Source organism: Humulus lupulus, chromosome 9 (assembly GCF_963169125.1).
Source record: "Humulus lupulus chromosome 9, drHumLupu1.1, whole genome shotgun sequence".
Classification (NCBI taxonomy): Eukaryota; Viridiplantae; Streptophyta; class Magnoliopsida; order Rosales; family Cannabaceae; genus Humulus; species Humulus lupulus.
Genome location: NC_084801.1, coordinates 18,581,904 through 18,600,793, shown reverse-complemented (window position 1 = coordinate 18,600,793; position 18,890 = coordinate 18,581,904). Strand labels below are relative to the sequence as shown.

The 18,890-nt window shown below is 37.4% G+C and overlaps 2 protein-coding genes and 1 non-coding gene across 3 annotated transcripts; 2 read left to right on the top strand and 1 right to left on the bottom strand.

The window, feature by feature from the left end:
• Positions 1-4,608: 4,608 nt before the first annotated feature.
• Positions 4,609-4,715, bottom strand: LOC133802844 (small nucleolar RNA R71). Its single transcript, XR_009877589.1, has one exon. It is a non-coding gene; the product is annotated as a small nucleolar RNA R71 (small nucleolar RNA).
• A 9,854-nt stretch (positions 4,716-14,569) lies between these two features.
• On the top strand, positions 14,570-16,333 carry LOC133799483 (uncharacterized). Its single transcript, XM_062237497.1, has 4 exons — positions 14,570-15,010; positions 15,205-15,781; positions 16,059-16,160; positions 16,296-16,333. The coding sequence occupies exons 1-4, from the start codon at positions 14,570-14,572 to the stop codon at positions 16,331-16,333; spliced, it is 1,158 nt and encodes a 385-aa protein (XP_062093481.1).
• A 966-nt stretch (positions 16,334-17,299) lies between these two features.
• On the top strand, positions 17,300-18,563 carry LOC133799482 (uncharacterized). Its single transcript, XM_062237496.1, has 2 exons — positions 17,300-17,408; positions 17,878-18,563. The coding sequence occupies exons 1-2, from the start codon at positions 17,300-17,302 to the stop codon at positions 18,561-18,563; spliced, it is 795 nt and encodes a 264-aa protein (XP_062093480.1).
• The last annotated feature ends 327 nt before the right edge of the window (positions 18,564-18,890 follow it).

The following is an 18,890-nucleotide window of genomic DNA, read 5'->3' as shown; positions in this document are numbered from 1 at the left end:
TTTCCAAAACATAAAAAATTAAAGACTTAAAAGGAAGTTCCACTAGACCAGAACGAACCAACTAAGACAGTAAAAATTGGAAAAAACTTAGGGGCAGAAGTCAAGTCTGAACTTATAAGTTTTTTGAGAAAGAACCAAGATGTGTTCGCCCGGTTGCACAAAGACATGGTGGTCATCAACCTTACTATGATCAACAATGCCTTGAACATTGACAAGGAAAATTGTAAGTTATTACAACAGAAAAGGAGGCTGCTCGTCAAGGAAAGGTCTAAGGCCTTAAAAGAGGAACTTCAAAGGCTAAAGTAGAACGGGTTCATAGGAGAAGCCTTCTACCTTGAGTGGGTTGCAAACCCTATTATAGTATCATAGCCCAATGGCAACTGGATGACCTGCGTTGATGTCACATATCTGAACAAAGCATGCCCCAAGGACTGCTTCCCTTTACCAAGAATCGATCATCTAATTGATGATACTGCAGGGCATGGGGTTCTTACGTTTATGGACTCCTACTCATGGTACAATCAAATTAGCATGCAACCTCCCAATGAGGATCATACTAGCTTCAGAACCAACATAGGCTTGTATTGTTACAAAGTAATGCCATTTGGACTCAAAAATGTTGCCGCAATGTACCTGATAGGTAATAACATGGAGGTTTATGTTGATGATATGTTGGTCAAATAAAAAAAGAGCGAGGTGCACGTTCAAGATCTAGTAGAATGCTTTACCATTTTGAAGCATTACAACATGAAGCTTAACTCCTTAAAATGCTTGTCTGGGGTAGGCTAGGGCAAGTGTCTTGGTTTCATCGTCAATTCACGAGGTATAGAAGCTAATTCATAAAAAAAAATTAAAGCTTTGATTGACATGAAATCCCCAACCAAAATAAAGGATGTGCAAAGCCTCATTGGACGAATAGCTGCTTTTAGCAGATTCGTCTCAAAATCAACAGATAAATGTGTTCCATTATTCAGCCTATGAAGAGGAAATAGCAAAATCGAATGGACAGAAGAATGTGAAAATTTTCAGACACTTAAAGAGCACCTAGCGCAGCCATCAGTCTTATCAAAACCAATTGATGGGGAAACTCTTTATTTGTATCTAGCAATTATTGAACATGTTGTTAATGCAGTGCTTATCAGAGAAGTAAAGAAAGTCCAACATCAAGTATACTACATCAGCAAGAGGCTAATAGGAGCAGAACTTGATCAAAAAATCGGCGTATTGTCTGCTACTTGCAGTAAGGAAATTGAAGCCATACTTTTAAGCTTACTCAATCACAGTTTTAACTGACCAGCCCCTCAGGCAGCTGTTACAAAAACCTGAGGCATCAGGTCGACTAGTTAAATGGGCAGTAGAACTAGGGAAGTATGAAATCTTCTACCAGCCACGAACTGCTATCAAGGGACAAGCGCTGGTACAGTTCATTGCTGAATGCACAGGAGTATCAGAGGAAATCGAGCAACAAGTAGTGCCAGAAGAAAATGAAGAAACCTGTCCAACGTTGAAGTTGTATGTAGGTGGGTCCTCAAATAAACACAACTATGGAGCAAGAATACTTTTAATCACACTTGAAAAACATCATATTCATTGTGCCCTAAGGTTTGGATTTAATGCCTCAAACAATGAAGTAGTATGAAGCCATGCTTCCCGGATTACGACTTGCTAGAGACTTCAAAGCCCTATCAATAGAAATATGTTGTGATTAACAACAGGTCATCAACCAGATATTAGGCGACTATCAGGCTTGATGCATAAAGATGACTTCCTATCTAAGCAAAGCTAAAGATCTTCTAGCACAGTTCACAAATTTTACTATACAACAAGTGCCATGCAACCAGAATTCTAATGTTGATGCCTTAGCAAAACTAGCAAGCGCCAAAGATGCAAATAGCCTAAACATAATACCAGTTGAGCACCTTGCCCAACCAAGTATTATTGAAATAGAGATGACGCTACTGCTAGACAATACCCCTTCCTGGATGACTCCAATTGCTGCTTATTTGGAACATGGAACTTTGCCGCAAGAGAGAAATGAGGCCAGAAAAATATCAAGGCAGATTGCTAGATATGTAATCTTTGATGGAGTAATGTATGGGAGAGAGTACTCGATGCCTCTACTGCGATATGTCACCATAATAGAAGCAAAGTTGTTAATGATAAAAGTGCACGAAGGATTCTATGACAATCGTACAGGGGAGCAGAGTCTAGCCAAGAAGATACTGAGACAATGGTATTTCTAGCCAACTATGAATGTAGATGCAATGGAGAACGTGAGAAAATGTGATAAGTGTCAAAGATTCTCTAAAAAAACCTTGAGCAGCTTCTAATGAGTTCAAACAAATGCAAAGTCCCTAGCCCTTTGTTGTATGGGGAATAGACCTGATCGGACAACCAGCTACAAGAAAATGAGGAGTCAAGTTTGTAGTAGTTGCAGTAGACTACTTTACTAAATGGATTAAAACAAAACCACTAGCAACTATTATTTTGAAGAAGGTGCTCGACTTCGTGACTTTTGTGCACAACATGGCATCACAAAAAGCTTTTCAGTAATTTTTCATCCCCAAGCTAATGGACAAGTAGAAGATGTTAACAAGACTTTAAAAGACACGATAAAGAAGCACCACCCTAGTCGTAGCATGCAAGTTTATCCAGTCAGGGGCAAATGTTTAACCCAAATTTGGACATGAAGACGTGCCATTTGAAGAAAAAATGTGGCAATAAACGACATTAAACTTTGAGAGATGGTCGATGATAAATGAGTTTTAGACTCGTTCTAGTGTGTCTTTTTAGGGAGTGTTTTAGTCAATTAGATTTATTTTGTTCCATTTTACGCGTGTTTTGATTTGTTTTTATGTTTTGAATGACTTGGGACGATTTGGAACGAAAAGAGGTCAAAATCAATAAAAAGACGAACATCTGGTGAAAATGGTGATTTGAAGCAAGTAGCGCGAATGCACTACATAGTGCAGCGACCTCTCTAGGTGTTTAGAAAGCGAGGATTTCTACATATTTCTTTAACGAAGGGAAATTTGGTCATTTCACTTGGGAAGATCGTAGGGTTTTGTATTTTAATGCGATTTTCAGCATAAAACCCTTATTATGCAAAATTGGGACTAGGAGAATACAGCTTGAGAGTTTTGGAGAAATATTGGATCAATTAGTCTTTTCCTTATCTTTTCTTTATTTTCTTTTCATCTTTAGTTTATGTTGATTGTTAGTTTCATGGATTTGAATAGTATGAATATGAACTAAATCTAGTTTTAGGGTTTTTAATTGAGTCTCTTGAAACTCTTCTATGAATTAATGCAACTTTATGTTTTGTTCTTCTTATTCGAGATCTTTTCAATTTGTGCTTAATGCTTGTGATTTATTGGCCATTTATTACATGAATTATATGAATTTGTTTCAAAATCTAAAAGGTGAGATTCAAACATGCTATAATTGACTAGACATAGATTTCAATATTGAACGCAAGTATCAATATGATTTATGTAGCTTATAAGTTCTTATGCTTAATGCTTCCTATATGTTAAGTTTATCATAGAAATATAGAAAATTCACACATAGGTCGAGTTTTATATATCTTAACACGAATATAGAATACTTTTGTAACTTTCTATCTCATTTAGAAGAAAATTTTAAGAGTGGAAAGATGATGAGATTAAACTCCCTAATTTTCATCCATCAACTAATTATCTTCATTGTTATTTGTTTAGAGTTTATAGTTTATAGTTTTTAATTGTTTTTATTTTGTAGTTTTTATGTTTATGTTTTAGTTTTCTCTTTTCAACAAATTTTCATTAGCCAAATAGAGATTAGGAAATAAATATTGGCACTTAGTAATTCAGTCTTCGTGGGACGATACTTGTGCTTGTGCACTGTATTACTTGAAATGATATGTATACTTGCGTTATCAATTTTTCACAATTGAAAATTATTAATATCAATTCAATTTATTTTTCCTCTAATTTGGTTGTTTATCTTCTAACTTAGTTTGTATCTGAATTTTATAATCTCAGGAAGTTTTGGTATATGTGATGTGGAAAGACATCTGAGATCATACCAGTGAATCTTGAGATAGAGAGAACTTGCATACATAACAAAAAGAAGAAGAGGGTGGAGAGTACTATAGCTGAGAATCAAGGGAATGCACCGAACAATGATGCCAATAATGTTCATAGGGCAGCAGCTGCTGTTGAGATTCCAAATGTAGCAGAGGTTCCTGTGGAACAAGGACCAAGGACCTTAAGAGATTATGTATTTCCCACTGTCACAGGAGTGCATTCTTGCATCAGACCTCCAACAATTACTGCGAATAATTTTGAGATTAAGCCATCAATTCTGCAAATGGTCCAATCCACTGCTTAGTTTGGAGGCTTGCCTACAGAGGACCCTAACATGCACAATGTTAATTTCTTGGAGCTTAGTGCGACTTTTAAGATGAATGGAGTGAGCGATGACACAATAAGGTTGAGACTGTTTCCATTTCCCCTAAGGGACCGCGCAAAGAGTTGGTTGATTTCTCTACAGGCTAACTTCATCACCACATGGGAGGAGCTCGCTCAAAAGTTCCTTGCAAAGTTTTTCCCTCCAGCAAAATCTGGAAAGTTGAGATGGGAAATTAATAATTTCTACCAGATGGAAGGGGAATCGTTGTATGATGCATGGGAGAGATTCAAAGAGTTGTTAAGGAAGTGCCCGCATCATGGTATAAAGAAGTGGATGCTGGTCCACAACTTTTATAATGGGTTGAATGGTACTACTCGTACCATAATAGATGATGTTGCATGTGGTGCGTTCATTAGCAAAAGTGCTAATGAAGCTTATGAACTGTTAGAGGACATGGCTATGAACAATTACCAGTGGCCTACTGAGAGGGAAAATACAAAGAAGGTGGCTGGGATGATTGAATTAGATGCCATCTCAATGCTTACAGCTCAAGTGGCATCCTTGACAAAACAACTACAACAGAATAACCTCACATTTCAAGCCATACAATTACAAAGTGTGTGTGAAATATGTGGAATGGCGCATTCACCTAACCAATGTCCTGCAATGGATTTAAATAATTTGCCTATGGAATAAGTGATATATTATTTTATAATAATATAATGTTTTAGATTAAATAAATGTGACAAAGAGTGTCACATATTGTAACATATAATAGAGAGTTACAATATTTAGATATATGAGATATATCCAAATAATGTAACATATTTGGTGTTACAAATTTGTAACTTCCAAATATTACCCTTTATTATGTAAATTTATTGTTACACAATATTGAGATGAATTCTATAAAGCCATATGTGAAATGGTTGTTAGAGATATGATTTTAACCCCAATAATGTGTTTTGGGAGTTACAAAATCATTTGGGAGGGTTTGGAACTGTTTGGAAAAACAGCACATTTTTAAGTGCTGAAATTGGTCGGTGGCCGCGGCCACTGAATGTTGGTGGCCGCGGCCTGTGGGACAAAGACTAGTGGCCGCGGCCACAGTCCAAAAACTGACCAATTTTTCAGTTTTTTCAATCTTTGTTGAACGGCTCAAAAAACCCAAATAACTCTCAAATCTCATCTTTAATTCCATATTAATCCAATTAAACATTTGTAACAGCCATGGGGGTTGGTGGAATTTGAAATTCAAAGGGTGTAACGCCCTAGATAACCAAGACCGTTACACTGTGTGTTTGAAATAGTGCGAGACTTGCTAGTCAAGTCATTTGATTAAAAATGTGAATATAATGTTACAAACAGATTAGGTTTAAAAGATTTTGGTTATAAATGAATAATTTTCATTAAAATACATGTTTGGTACATGGGATCCCATATTAAGGTTTAAATAACGTAATTACAGAATTTCCAAAGCTTATAAATAACGAAGCCACTCTAATGGAAAAATACACATTTTAGGTTCTCGTTTCTGTACAAATCCTCGACCGTGGCGGCCGAGCAGCTGGCAATGTACACCTCACCCCTAGAGCTCTCCAACCCATGGTCAACGTGCCTTACCCTTGCCCTTACCTGAACCATGTAGCACCAGTGAGCCAAGGCCCAGCAAGAAAACATAACATTTAAGACACAATCACTAATAATACTCAATTATTTCACAAGACATAACCAGGTACTCAACAGAGTACAACATTCATCCATTCAACGATAATAATCAACAAGCTAACAATCTGCCATTCAACTAACCAACAAATCATAATCATCATAATAATTGCACTCAAATCACCAGATTGTTAAGGCCGACAACTTAGGTCGCACCCTCTGTTTAACCCACTAACTCCGGCCCGCTTAAACCGAGCTCAGTGCATAATAAGCTGTCCTCGGCTACCAGTAGCTGAGCAGCGCCCTGTGCGCAAGTGTAAACACCGACGCTCTTAGGCCGCACATTTACTATTTACATGGCATGATACCATCCATTTACAATTCACATGGCATAATACCATCCTCTTTAAAGAGCACACAAAATCGGGAACCCTTAGTCCCAATATAAATTCCACAATCGGGTGCAGTTTTCTTACCTTTAATTCCAAGTGCTTTAATTAGGAAAGATAACCCCCGAGCATGATCCTACCCCGAGCCCAAGCGTACACCTAGTCACAACCATGATAAAGGATTCCATTAATATTCGAGTAAAGGTTTCCAAATATAGTTCTAGCTTCCGAGACATCGAGTTCCACCAAACACGGTGGTGGAATCGATCCCGAGCACCCTGGTTAGGTTACCGCGCTTAAAGACTCCAAAAGGCCACAAATGCCATTAAGGGCTGCGGCCCCCAAGACCTGCGCCATGGCCCACCCCCTAAAATAGAGGCTAGGCCTCTCTGACCATAGACACGCGCCGCGGCCCTGCCCCTGTGGCGCCGCGGCGCTCCCTGATCTCAGAGCCCTCCTGGCTCTTCCTTGCTCCGAAGGGCCGCGACACTCTAGAACAGAGCCGCGGCCCAGCCTTGCGAACCCAGAAAAACCACCATTTGTAACATTCAAACCTCAGCCAAATCCACCGTAAACCATCCCAATAACACAATTCAATTGTCCCAACATTCTAACATGTTTCTAGCAGCAAAACCCAGCAGAAATCTAGTCTAGAATCTCATTAAAATCCCATTTTAATTTCTGAAACTCAACAGCCCAAGAACACAAGAAAACCAATCATAAATGCTCAGAATTCAAACACTAAAACAAGAATTGGAGTTTACCTTCTCTGTTGAATCAATTCTCTAAAGGATTCCTGAGCTAACTTCCAAGTTTCAGCTTCAATCCAACCCTTCAATATCAAAATCCATAAACACCTCAAAACCTAGCCAAAACACAGAATGTATCACCATGCACAAAGCTTATATCTTACCGCAGCTCTTGATTGAATTCCTTAGCTAAACACAGAACTAATCCTTCAAGACTCCAGCCCCAATCCACCAAATTCCCAGCCATAAATCCTTTGATTTCACTGAGTTCCTTGAGAGAGAAGAAGAGAGGGAGAGAAAAGTTGGTTTAGCCTTTTGTTCCACTGCTTTCTAAAGTTTACTTAGTCTATCCTTAGGTACTTAAGTCAATCCCAAGGCTTGGGGTACCGAAAACGTCCCCGAGGGAAAAATGGTAAAATTCCCCAATATTCCCACCTAGACTCCCTAACCTCAAATATATCTCCAATTATTTATTTCCATAACACAATAGCCCAAATAATCATCTAATACCCGAAATACCCCTTCACTTGCCCCAAGTCAAGTATCGGATCCCGTTGTGACTTTCCCACTACTTGCCCCCTAGGATCGCCTCGTGTCGAAAGCTGCAAACACATATATCCATATAATAATGTGGTCTTAACAGTTTATCACAAAATCACATTTATGCCCTAACGGGCCAAAATTACAGTTATGCCCTTACAACCAAATAGGGCCCGCATGCTTATCCAATAATCATAAACATGCATTTCATATAATCATGCATATCACACCATTTAATCACATAACTTCCAGTTATGCCCTCCCGACACACTAATCAAGGCCCTTAAGCCTTATTAGTAATTTTGGGTCGTTACAAAGGGTGTCTCTAAACTCTATAAATAGGAGCCTTTAGCTCACTTGTAAGACATAACTTTTCTATCCATTAGAGCACTTGGCTAGAAACACCTTGAGGCTTGATAATTCTAGAAAGCTTTTCCAATATCTGAGAGAGATCCATTAGTGCTTGAGTTAGGGGGAAATAAGCTTTTGGACAAAGGTTTTAAACCTTGTTCAAGTTTGTGATCCCCAACCCTCTTCACTTAGGTTGTGTAAGTGAGAGTTTTCTTGTATTTCTATTCTCCATTTTATTGTATTGTTTTCTTCGTATTCTCTTGTTCCTTTTACTTGTATATTTTGTTTAAGAGTTGTAATCCTTTCTTTTGTTTCAACCACCTTTATTTTACTTGTATTTTTTTCTTAGAGTTGTATTCTCACTATTCTCTTCTTCTTCATCATCTTCTTCATTTTCTTTGTTTATTTGTAATTTTCAGTTATAGAGTTGTAACTCCCTTTTAATCAATCATTATTTATTTGTAATATATTGCATAGAGTTGTAATTTCTTACCATTTCCATTGAGGCAAATACATTTTTTCCTAAAAATAAGTTCAAGCAATAAGAAATAGCCAAAGGCCAGCCAATAACCCATATTCCATGTTCTACAACCAAGGATGGAGGAACCATCCTAACTTATCTTGGAAAAATAATAATTAGAGTGTTCAACAACCTTTCCCATAGCCCCATCAATCTTTCGAACAACCTCCTTATGGGTTTTATCAACCACATAATAGACCACCACAACAGCCAATACCCACGAAGCAACCTGAGGCACAACCTGATGTATTGAACCAGTTTATGATTAAAACAAAGGCTTTTATAAGGAGTTTGGAGACTCAGATTGGTCAATTGGCTACTTTAATGACAAATAGAGGCTCAAGGAAATTTTCCTAGCACTACTAAATTAAACCCTAAATAATAGTGCCAAGCCATTACCTTGAGGAATGGGACATAGTATGAAGGGCCAAGTAAGATCTAGTCAAATAAGATGAGTCAAGAACAAAAGATACAGAGCACAGTTAAAAAAAAAGGTCAGTGAAGAAAATGTTACTAATAGCCTCCCAAAAAAAGAAGTGGTACCTCCAGTAAGCATTGAGCACCATATCAAGATCCCATACCCACAGAGGCTCCGTAACAAAATCTGGATAAACAGTTTGCAAAGTTTTTGGAGGTGTTCAAGAAGTTTCATATTAATATCCCATTTGCCGAAGCACTGGATCAAATTCCTAGCTATGTCAAGTTTATGAAAGAGATATTGTCTAATAAGAGGAAGATGGGAGATTATGATACTGTCGCATTGACAAAGGAGTGTAGTGCCAATTTGAATAGGAAGCTTCCACAAAAGTTAAGAGATCCAGGGAGTTTTACCATACCTTGCACCACTGGGGACTTTGAATGAAAGCATGCTTTGAGTGATTTAGGTGCCAGTATAAATTTAATTCCATTGTCAGTATTTTGTAGACTAGGGTTAGGTGAAGCAAGGCCCACAACAGTGACATTACAGTTGGAAGATCATTTAGTCAAGCACCCTATGGGAATTATTGAAGATGTGTTGGTAAAAGTTGATAAGTTTATTTTTCCAGTAGATTTTATTGTTCTTGACATGGATGAGGATGCAAATGTCCCAATTATTCTTGGGAGACTATTCTTAGCTACAGGGCAAGCTTTAATAGATGTTCAAAAAGGAGAGTTGTGGTTGAGAGTACAAGGTGACAAGGTAGTGTTCAATGTATTTCAAGGCCATGACTTATCCAAGAGCAAGTGATAGTTGTTATTCAGTTGATGTGATAGAAAGAGTTGTAGCAGGGAAAAATTTGGTTGAAGATTCTCTTGAATTGAGCCTTACATTAGCTAATGTGGATGAAGAAGATAGTGAGGAGGCTATGGGTTAGTTGAATTAGATTAATTCTATTTTTCCATTGAGTGGAAAAAAGATTGAAGAACTTGGTCAAGGACCATAAAGATCACTGCCTTCCATTGAGAAACCTCCTGTTCTAGAATTGAAAGCATTACCATATCATTTACACTATGCGTGCCTTGGAGAAAAGGAGACCCTTCCAGTTATAGTGTCTTCATCTCTTTCTGAGGTGGAGGTGGAAAAATTATTAAGGGTGCTTCATGTCCATAAGATGGCTATTGGATGGACTCTAGTTGATATTAAAGGAATTAGCCCATCCATTGTGATGCATCACATTTTGATGGAAGATGATGCAAAGCCAACAATTGATGGTCAAAAAAGGTTAAATCCAACAATGAAGGAAGTGGTGAGAAAAGAAATTTTGAAGTGGTTAGATGCGGGAGTGATATACCCAATATTTGATAGTGCATGGGTGAGCCCAGTGCAAGTAGTTCCAAAGAAGGGTGGAATGATAGTGGTCCATAATGATAACAATGAGTTGATTCCAACTCATACTATGACAGGTTGGAGAATTTGTATTGACTATCGCAAGTTGAATAAAGCCACTAGAAAAGGCTACTATCCTTTGCCATTCGTTGATCAAATGTTGGATCCATAACTATTATTGTTTTTTGGATGGTTATTCTGGGTACCATCAAATAGCTATCGCACATGAGGATCAAGAGAAGACAACATTCACTTGTCATTATGGCACTTTCGCTTTTGGGAGAATGCCATTTGGAATTTGTAATGCACTTGCAACTTTCCAAAGGTGTATGATGGCAATATTTTCTGACATGGTAGAGAAGGGCATTGAAATCTTTATGGATGGCTTTTTAGTCTATGGTTCTTCATTTTATAATTGCTTGGCCAATATGGAGCTGGTTCTTAAGAGATGTGAGGAATCTAACCTAGTATTGAACTGGGAAAAGTGCCACTTTAGGCACAAGATTTCAAGTAAGGGTATTGAGGTGGATCGTGCTAAAATTTTAACAATAGAGAATTTACCACCTCCTCTCCTAGTAAAAGGAGTTAGAAGCTTTCTTGGTCATGCGGGGTTCTACAGAAGATTCATTAAAGATTTTTCCAAGATTTCGAAACCCCTATCTACATTGTTAATGTTTTGAGTACCTTTTGAATTTGATGAGAAGTGTCGCCATGTTTTCAAGGTACTTAAAGAGAAATTGACTTCAACACCAATAGTTGTTGCACCTAATTGGGAATTGCCATTTGAGATAATGTGTGATGCAAGTGACTATGCAGTATGAGCAGTGTTGGGGCAACGAGTTGACAAGGTGTTTAGAACAATTTATTATAAGAGCCGTACTTTGAATGATGCTCAGGTTAATTATGCAACTACAGAAAAGGGGCTCTTGGCCATTGTGTTCGCTTTTGATAAGTTTAGACCATATCTCATTGGGAATACGGTAATAGTATACACTAATCATTCCGCCATTAAATACCTTATGAACAAGAAAGATGCAAAGCCTCGTCTCATTTGTTGGGTTCTATTGATGCAAGAGTTTGAAATGGAGTGTAACGCCCTGGATAGCCAAGACCATTACAATGTGTATTTTAAATAGCGTTAGACTTGCTAATCAAGTCATTTGGATATAAACGTGTAACTAAGGAAAGTTAGTAGATTAGGGTTTAAATATTTTGATCATAGAAATAGTTGTTTTTTTTATTTAAAAGTTGAGTCTGTACATGGGATCCCAAAAATAAGTATTTACAAGGAATTTACAACTTCAAAATCAATTACAACATAGGCCAACCTAAGCGAAAAAATTAAGTTTTTGCTTAGGTCCCTGTTGATCCCTTGGTCGTGGTGGCGAGCAGCTGCAAATGTACACGCTGCCCCTTGAGCTCGCCAACTCATGGTTGGTCAAGCTTTCCCTTTCCCTTACCTGCACCACATAGCACTCATGAGCCAAGGCTCAGCAAGAAAACTTAAATCAACAGATTCAATAAGCAACATAATACAAACAATGAACTTACCACCATAAACTCCATGCTGCGACCTAGGAGTCAGAGACTAGTGGTCACGACCTCCATAAACTCCTGGAAGCGACCACCGCACGTATTTTTGCCTAGAAAAGTCTCATGGTCGCGACCACCAAGAATCATTAGTCGCAGCATGCGATATAATTTTTCTTAGATTTTGGTTTTTTAATGGGATATAAAAGGGATTAGGGTTAACTTTTAGAATAACTTTGGATTGCGAATTTTAGAGGCTAGAGCAGCAGAGGAGGAGAAAAGACATCATCATCTACATTCTTCAATCTAGTTTTTTCTTTCTTCTCAAAATTTCTTTATTTTCATTGAATATATATGTTTGTGAATATGAATGTGATTATGGAGTAGTTTTTTTTGTAGTTGAGGGTTATTTGAAAACCCTAGACATGAGATCTTGAATGCAATCATAAATTTTATTCCTTATATTCCCTTATATTAAATTGCTTCTATTTTTCTAATTTAATGCTATGAATATTGTGAGATCTTTTTAGGTGGGCAACTAATTAGGGTTTTGCATTATTCTACTATCATCTTACGATTTCTATTCATCTAATAGTTTAGGATTCTAAGTAGAGTGATAAGCTGCAATTAGGGTATTGTGACAGGTATCTTGATTGTGATGAAAAATAGAACCTAGGTTAAATGAATTGCATGCTTAATGAAATTTTTACCTAGATTAACCTGTTTCCATAGAGTGTAATGCTTTTACTAGGTTAAATAGATTGCATGCTTAATGGGTTTATTCCTAGGTAAAAATGATTAATTAAGAGCGTTTAGCTTTAATTAATTATAATATGGAAACTTAGATAATTGACTGCTTAAGTGTTATCTGTGAGGTTAATTGTTTAATTGGGAGTAGGGAATATTATTTGTCATTGTTGATAGAATGATTGTCGAAGGTGGAGAGTAATTCTTGACTATTTCTTTAATTTTATTTTATCCTTAGTTATTTAATCTTTGATCATAATTTCATTTTATGTTTTCAGTTTTTAAAACTAATCCCCCTATCTAATTTGTATTTAGTTCTTATTTTGAATAATAAGTTGATCATATATAGTCCTTGTGGGTTCGACCCTTATTTACTATTATACTAAAGTATTTGGTATAAGTGATTTGATAAAATAAATATTTAAATTTGATATAGCATACGACACCCATCTAATTTTTGGCGTCGTTTTCGGGGTCTATTGTAAGTATTTTTATTATTCAATTTAATTAACCACATACTAACTAGTTTAAACTTTTGATTGCAGGTGTATATGTTTAGCGACGATACTCAAGAAAGACTACAACCCATAAAGCAATGTCTTGAGACATCGTTGTCCCGCTCTTCAAGGACTATCACTAGCAATCCACTCTTTCAACATTCAAGAAAAGTCAATGCAGTTAAATACCATAACAATCTCACAACGATTCTGGCTCTACAACATCAACTAAGTCTCAGAAGGCTCAGAAAAGGACGTTGAAAGAGTTGGCAACGCCGAATCTAGACCATCAACCTCTATGTATTCAATATCCGGCATTGGGCATTGATTTTGAACTTAAGTCGGGCCTCATACATTTACTACCCTCTTTCCATGGGTACTAGGAGAGGACCCGAATAAGCATCTGACAGAGTTTCACATAGTCTACTCTAGTATGAAGCCAGTGTTAGTAACTGAAGAGCAATCTAAATTGAGAGCCTTTCCATTTTCTTTGAAGGATAGTGCAAAGGAATGGTTCTATTACCTTCCTTCTGGAACCGTTAATACCTAGAATGAAATGAAGACATTGTTCTTGGAGCGTTACTTCCCACCATCTAAGGTTGATAGTACAAGGAAGGAAATCTGTGGCATTCGCCAACAAACTTGGGAGTCATTGTATGAGTATTGGGAGAGAATTAAGAGGCTATGTGCTAGTTGCCCCCACCACCAAATAAGTGAAAAACTCCTAATCCAATACTTTTATGAAGCACTATTTCCATTGAACAAGAGCATGATTGATGCAGCAAGTGGGGGAACATTGGTGGACAAGACTCCTGCTACAACTAAAATTTTATTTTCTAATATGGCAGCCAACTCCCAACAGTTTGGAGTTCGTCATGAGGGTTCAGCTAAGGGAGTAAATGAGACAAACTCTAAAGTAGAACAACATCTTGCATAGTTGACTAATATGGTTCAACAAATGACTTTAGGTCAGCAAGTGAGACCTTGTGGCATATGTCAATTGGTGGGACATCCTACTAATGCATGTCCCACACTTCAAGAGGACATCAATGAGCAGGTAAATGCAATTGGGGGGGGGGGGGATTCCCAGAGAAACCGAGGCAAAGATATGACCCTTATGTTATAACTTTTAATGAAGGGTGGAAGGAACATCCTAATATTTAATATGGGAATCAACAACATACCATACCTACTAGGCCACCATGGTTTCCTTACCAACAAAGGCCTCAACAAGCCTATGCACCTCATCCTCAACAAACCTCTATCTTACAAGCTCAGGATCCATCAATGGTTGATATGCTAAAAACGTTAGTGGCCTCCAATATACAGACTTAAGTAATTCTTCAAAGCCCTAAAGTGTCCCTAAAAAATCTAGAGACACTATGGATCAAATAGCCACTTCATTACGTCAAAGTGAGCCACAGAATCAAGGAAAGTTACCTTCACAACCTGTTAGGAATCCAAGGGAAAACTCTAATGCCATCACATTAAGAGATGGTAAGACTTATGATCCACCTACTATTCCATCAAGTTTAAATGATGTGCCATTGCCTCCTATTCAATCCGCCCAACAAGACAAAGATGGAACCCCAACCACAACACCCAAACCTAAACTAAATATTCCCACTTATGTCACTACTCCTCCATTTCCTAGTCGCATGATAAAGACAAAGAAAGATGAAGTTGAGCAGGAAATACTAGAGACTTTTCGCAAGATTGAGGTAAACATTCCCTTACTTGATTTCATTAAACAAGTACCTCGATATGCGAAGATTTTAAAGGAGTTATGCACCAATAAGAGGAAGCTAAAAGGGAATGAAAAGGTGAGTGTGGGGGAAAATGTTTCGGCAGTACTTCAAAAGAAACTTCCATCAAAGTGTAAGGATCCTGGAATTTTCACTATTCCTTGCACTATTGGAAGTAAAAGGATTGAAAGATGTATGTTAGATTTGGGTGCTTCAATCAATGTAATGCCTTACTTTATTTATACCTCTTTGAATTTGGGACCACTTGATAGAACAGGGTGATTATTCAATTAGCAGATCGTTCTAATGCCTATCCAAGGGGAGTAGTAGAGGATGTATTTGTTAAAGTAAATGAATTAGTGTTTCCTGCGGATTTCTATATTCTATATATGGAAGATGACTCAGTCCCATGCTCTACACCAGTTTTATTGGGAATGCCATTTTTAAAGATAGCTAGAACCAAGATAGATGCTAATGAGAGCACTTTGGTCATGGAGTTTGATGGTGAAGTGATTCACTTTAATAATTTTGAGGCTGTGAGGTATCCAAGTGATGTTCATTCAGTTTCTTTAATTGATATTTTGGACACATTGTCGCAAAGAATTCTTGATTTACATGGAGAGGATGGGTTAGATGTTGTTTTGAGGGAAACAATAGACTTGAAGAAAGAGGATGTAAATACTGAAGTAAAGGAAATGGTGGCTGCACTTAATAGTGGTGGAAAGGTTTCTAAAGAGGTACCGTTCTTAGAGTTGCCTATTTCTCATGAGCAACTTCAACCATCTGTTAAATCACCACCCAAGCTTGAATTAAAACCACTACTGAAGCATCTTAAATATGTTTACTTGGGTGAGAAAGAGATATTCCGGTCATTATCACCACACACCTTACCCAAGTACAAGAGGATCGTTTGATAAGGGTACTTCAGGAATACAAAACAACCATAGGGTGGACCATAGCAGATATCAAGGGAATAAGCCCAACTATGTGCATGCACTATATTCTCCTTGAAGAGGGGTCAAAGCCTTCTAGAGAAGCTCAGTGAAGGTTAATTCCACCTGTGATGGAAGTAGTTAAAAAGAAGATACTGAAGCTCTTAATTGTTGTGTGATTTACCATATTTTAGATAGCAAGTGGGTGAGTCCAGTTCAAGTAATTCCTAAGAAATCAAGCATCACTGTGGTAAAGAATGTTGAGGATGAGTTAGTGCCCACTAGAGTCCAAACAGGTTGGCAAGTTTGTATTGATTATAGAAAGTTGAACACTGCAACTCGAAACGACCACTTCCCTTTGCCATTCATCGACCAAATGCTTGAAAGATTAGTGGGACACTCTTAATACTATTTTCTTAATGGTTATTCAGGCTATAATCAGGTTGTTATTTCATCGAATGCTGTTTGAATTATCTAATGCTCCTGCCACTTTTCAGTGATGTATGGTTAGTATTTTCTCAGATTACATAGAGAACATCATAGAAGTGTTTATGAATGATTTTAGTGTCTATGGTGATTCTTTTGATAAGTGCCTCCACAACTTATCTCTAGTTCTTAAACGATGTATTGACACTAATCTTGTATAGAATTGGGAGAAGTGTCACTTTAAGATGCAATAAGGTATTGTGTTGGGGCATGTTATTTTGAAAAAGGGATTGGAGTGGACAAGGCCAAAATTTATCTCATTCGTTTTCTTCCACCACCATCAAGTGTGAAAGAAATAAGATCCTTTCTTGGTCATGCAGGATTCTATAGACGGTTATAAAGGATTTTTCAAACTTCAAAAGGATGTGGCCTTTGAATTTAATGATAAATGTTTGTTGGCATTCAAAAAAATTGAAGGAATCATTGACATCAACGCCTATTATTCAGCCACCGAATTGGGAGTAACAATTTGAAATAATGTGTGATGCTAGTGATTATGGAGTAGGAGCGGTCCTTGGGCAAAGAGTTGGTAAGGTTTCTCATGTTATATACTATGCCTCCCGGATTCTTAATGATGCTCAGTTGAATTACTCTACTACAGAGAAAGAGCTTTTAGCGGCCATCTTTATTTTAGAAAAGTTTCGGTCTTACTTGATTGGAACTAAAGTTATTGTTTACAGTGACCATGCAGCTCTTAAATATTTACTAGCTAAGAAACAATCGAAGCCCAGACTTATTCGGTAGATTTTACTCCTTCAATAATTTGATCTTGAAATAAAATACAAGAGAGGGTTAGAAAACTTGGCGGCAGATCATTTAAGTAGACTTATTCGGAATGAAGATAACTTTCCATTAAATGAAAATTTTCCCGACGAACAACTCCTAGCTCTTAAAGAAGTTACTCCATAGTTTGCTAATATTGTTAACTATTTGGCCACTAAAGAGTTACATGGAGACCTCACACAAGCTCAAAAGAACAAGATTAAGCATGATGCTAAGTTTTACATTTGGGATGAGCCTTCTTAATGGAAACATTACGCTGATCAAGTCATTTGAAGGTGTGTTTCCGATTCTAAATTTTAATCCATCCTTGCCTTCTTGCATTCTCATGCTTCTAGAGGTCATTTTGGACCAAAAAAGAACAGCCCATAAAGTACTTAATAGTGGTTTTTTATTGGCCTACAATCTGTAAAGATTCATATGCATATTGCAAGTCATGTGACTATTGTCAACGAGTTGGTAATATGACTGCTAGGGATCAAATGCCCCAAACTCCCAGACTTATTATCGAGATTTTTTATGTATGAGGCATTGATTTGATGGGACCATTTCCATCGTCATTCGGTTTTGAGTATACTCTTTTAGCGGTGGATTATGTATCTATGTGGGTGGAAGCAAAAGCAACTAAAGTGAATGATTCTAAAACAGTGGTTGAGTTCATTAAATCGAATATCTTTGTGAGATTTGGCACTCCAAGGGCAATAATCAGTGACTGAGATACTCATTTCTGCAATAAAACTATTGAAGCTTTATTTCGGCGCTATCAAGTGACTCATAAAGTAATCGCTGCCTACCATCCACAAGAAAATGACGAAGCTGAGGTATCGAATAGAGAGGTCAAGTCTATCCTTGAAAAGACGGTGAATCCAAATAGGAAGGATTGGAGTGTAAGACTAGATGATGCTCTATGGGCATATCGTACGGCATACAAAACACTGCTTGGTATGTCGTTGTATCAGTTGTTGTATGGAAAGCCTTGTCATTTACTGGTTGAATTAGAGCATAAAGCTTGGTGGGCTGTGAAAAAGTGTAACATGGAGATGGATAATGCAGGCCAACAAAGAATGCTACAATTACAAGAGCTAGAGGAAATTCTTAATGATGCTTATGAGAGCTCTAAGACTTACAAAGAAAAGACCAAAGCCTTTCATGATCAAAATAGAATTATTCGAAAGACATTTGACGCGGGAAAAAAAGTATTATTGTATCATTCTCGCCTTAAACTCTTTCTGGGTAAGTTAAAATCTCGATGGGTTGGACCTTTCATAGTGGTACACAATTATCCTCATGAAGCGGTAGAAATTACAAGTCCATCAACGGGAAAAATACTCAAGGTTAATGGTCATAGATTGAAGCCTTATTATGAATCTATCGAGGAGGAACAAGCTACTGTGATTCATCTCTTCGATCTAGAATATGTTGATGAAGTATGAAAAGGTTTTATGTCGAGCTAGCGACATTAAACAACCAAAGTTTGTGTATTTTATTTTATTTTTAAGAAATTTTCATTTAATTTACTTTTCCATGTATTTTTTTTCTTTTTGAACTTAGTTTTAATTTTGTATGTATTTAAGAATCGTAAAAATTGTGAAAAAATGGGCCAGATGCCCTATGGCCGCGACCAGCCCTATTCCAGACTGCGGCCTACAAAACAGAGAGCTGTGGCTGTGGCCACCAATAACCCCAGGTCGCCGACACTGCACGTTTTTTATAAAAAAAAACCCCCCAAGTCATTTTTTCCCACTTCCCACAAAAACAAA

Coding starts and splice junctions, on each gene's coding strand:
- LOC133799483 (XM_062237497.1), top strand. CDS start 14,570: ATGGATCAAATAGCCACTTCATTACGTCAAAGTGAGCCACAGAATCAA. Junction 15,011..15,204: donor AGCTAAAAGGGAATGAAAAG/GTGAGTGTGGGG, acceptor ACCACTTGATAG/AACAGGGTGATTATTCAATT. Junction 16,161..16,295: donor GCCCACTAGAGTCCAAACAG/GTTGGCAAGTTT, acceptor ATGGTTATTCAG/GCTATAATCAGGTTGTTATT.
- LOC133799482 (XM_062237496.1), top strand. CDS start 17,300: ATGGAGACCTCACACAAGCTCAAAAGAACAAGATTAAGCATGATGCTA. Junction 17,409..17,877: donor GCTGATCAAGTCATTTGAAG/GTGTGTTTCCGA, acceptor AAACTATTGAAG/CTTTATTTCGGCGCTATCAA.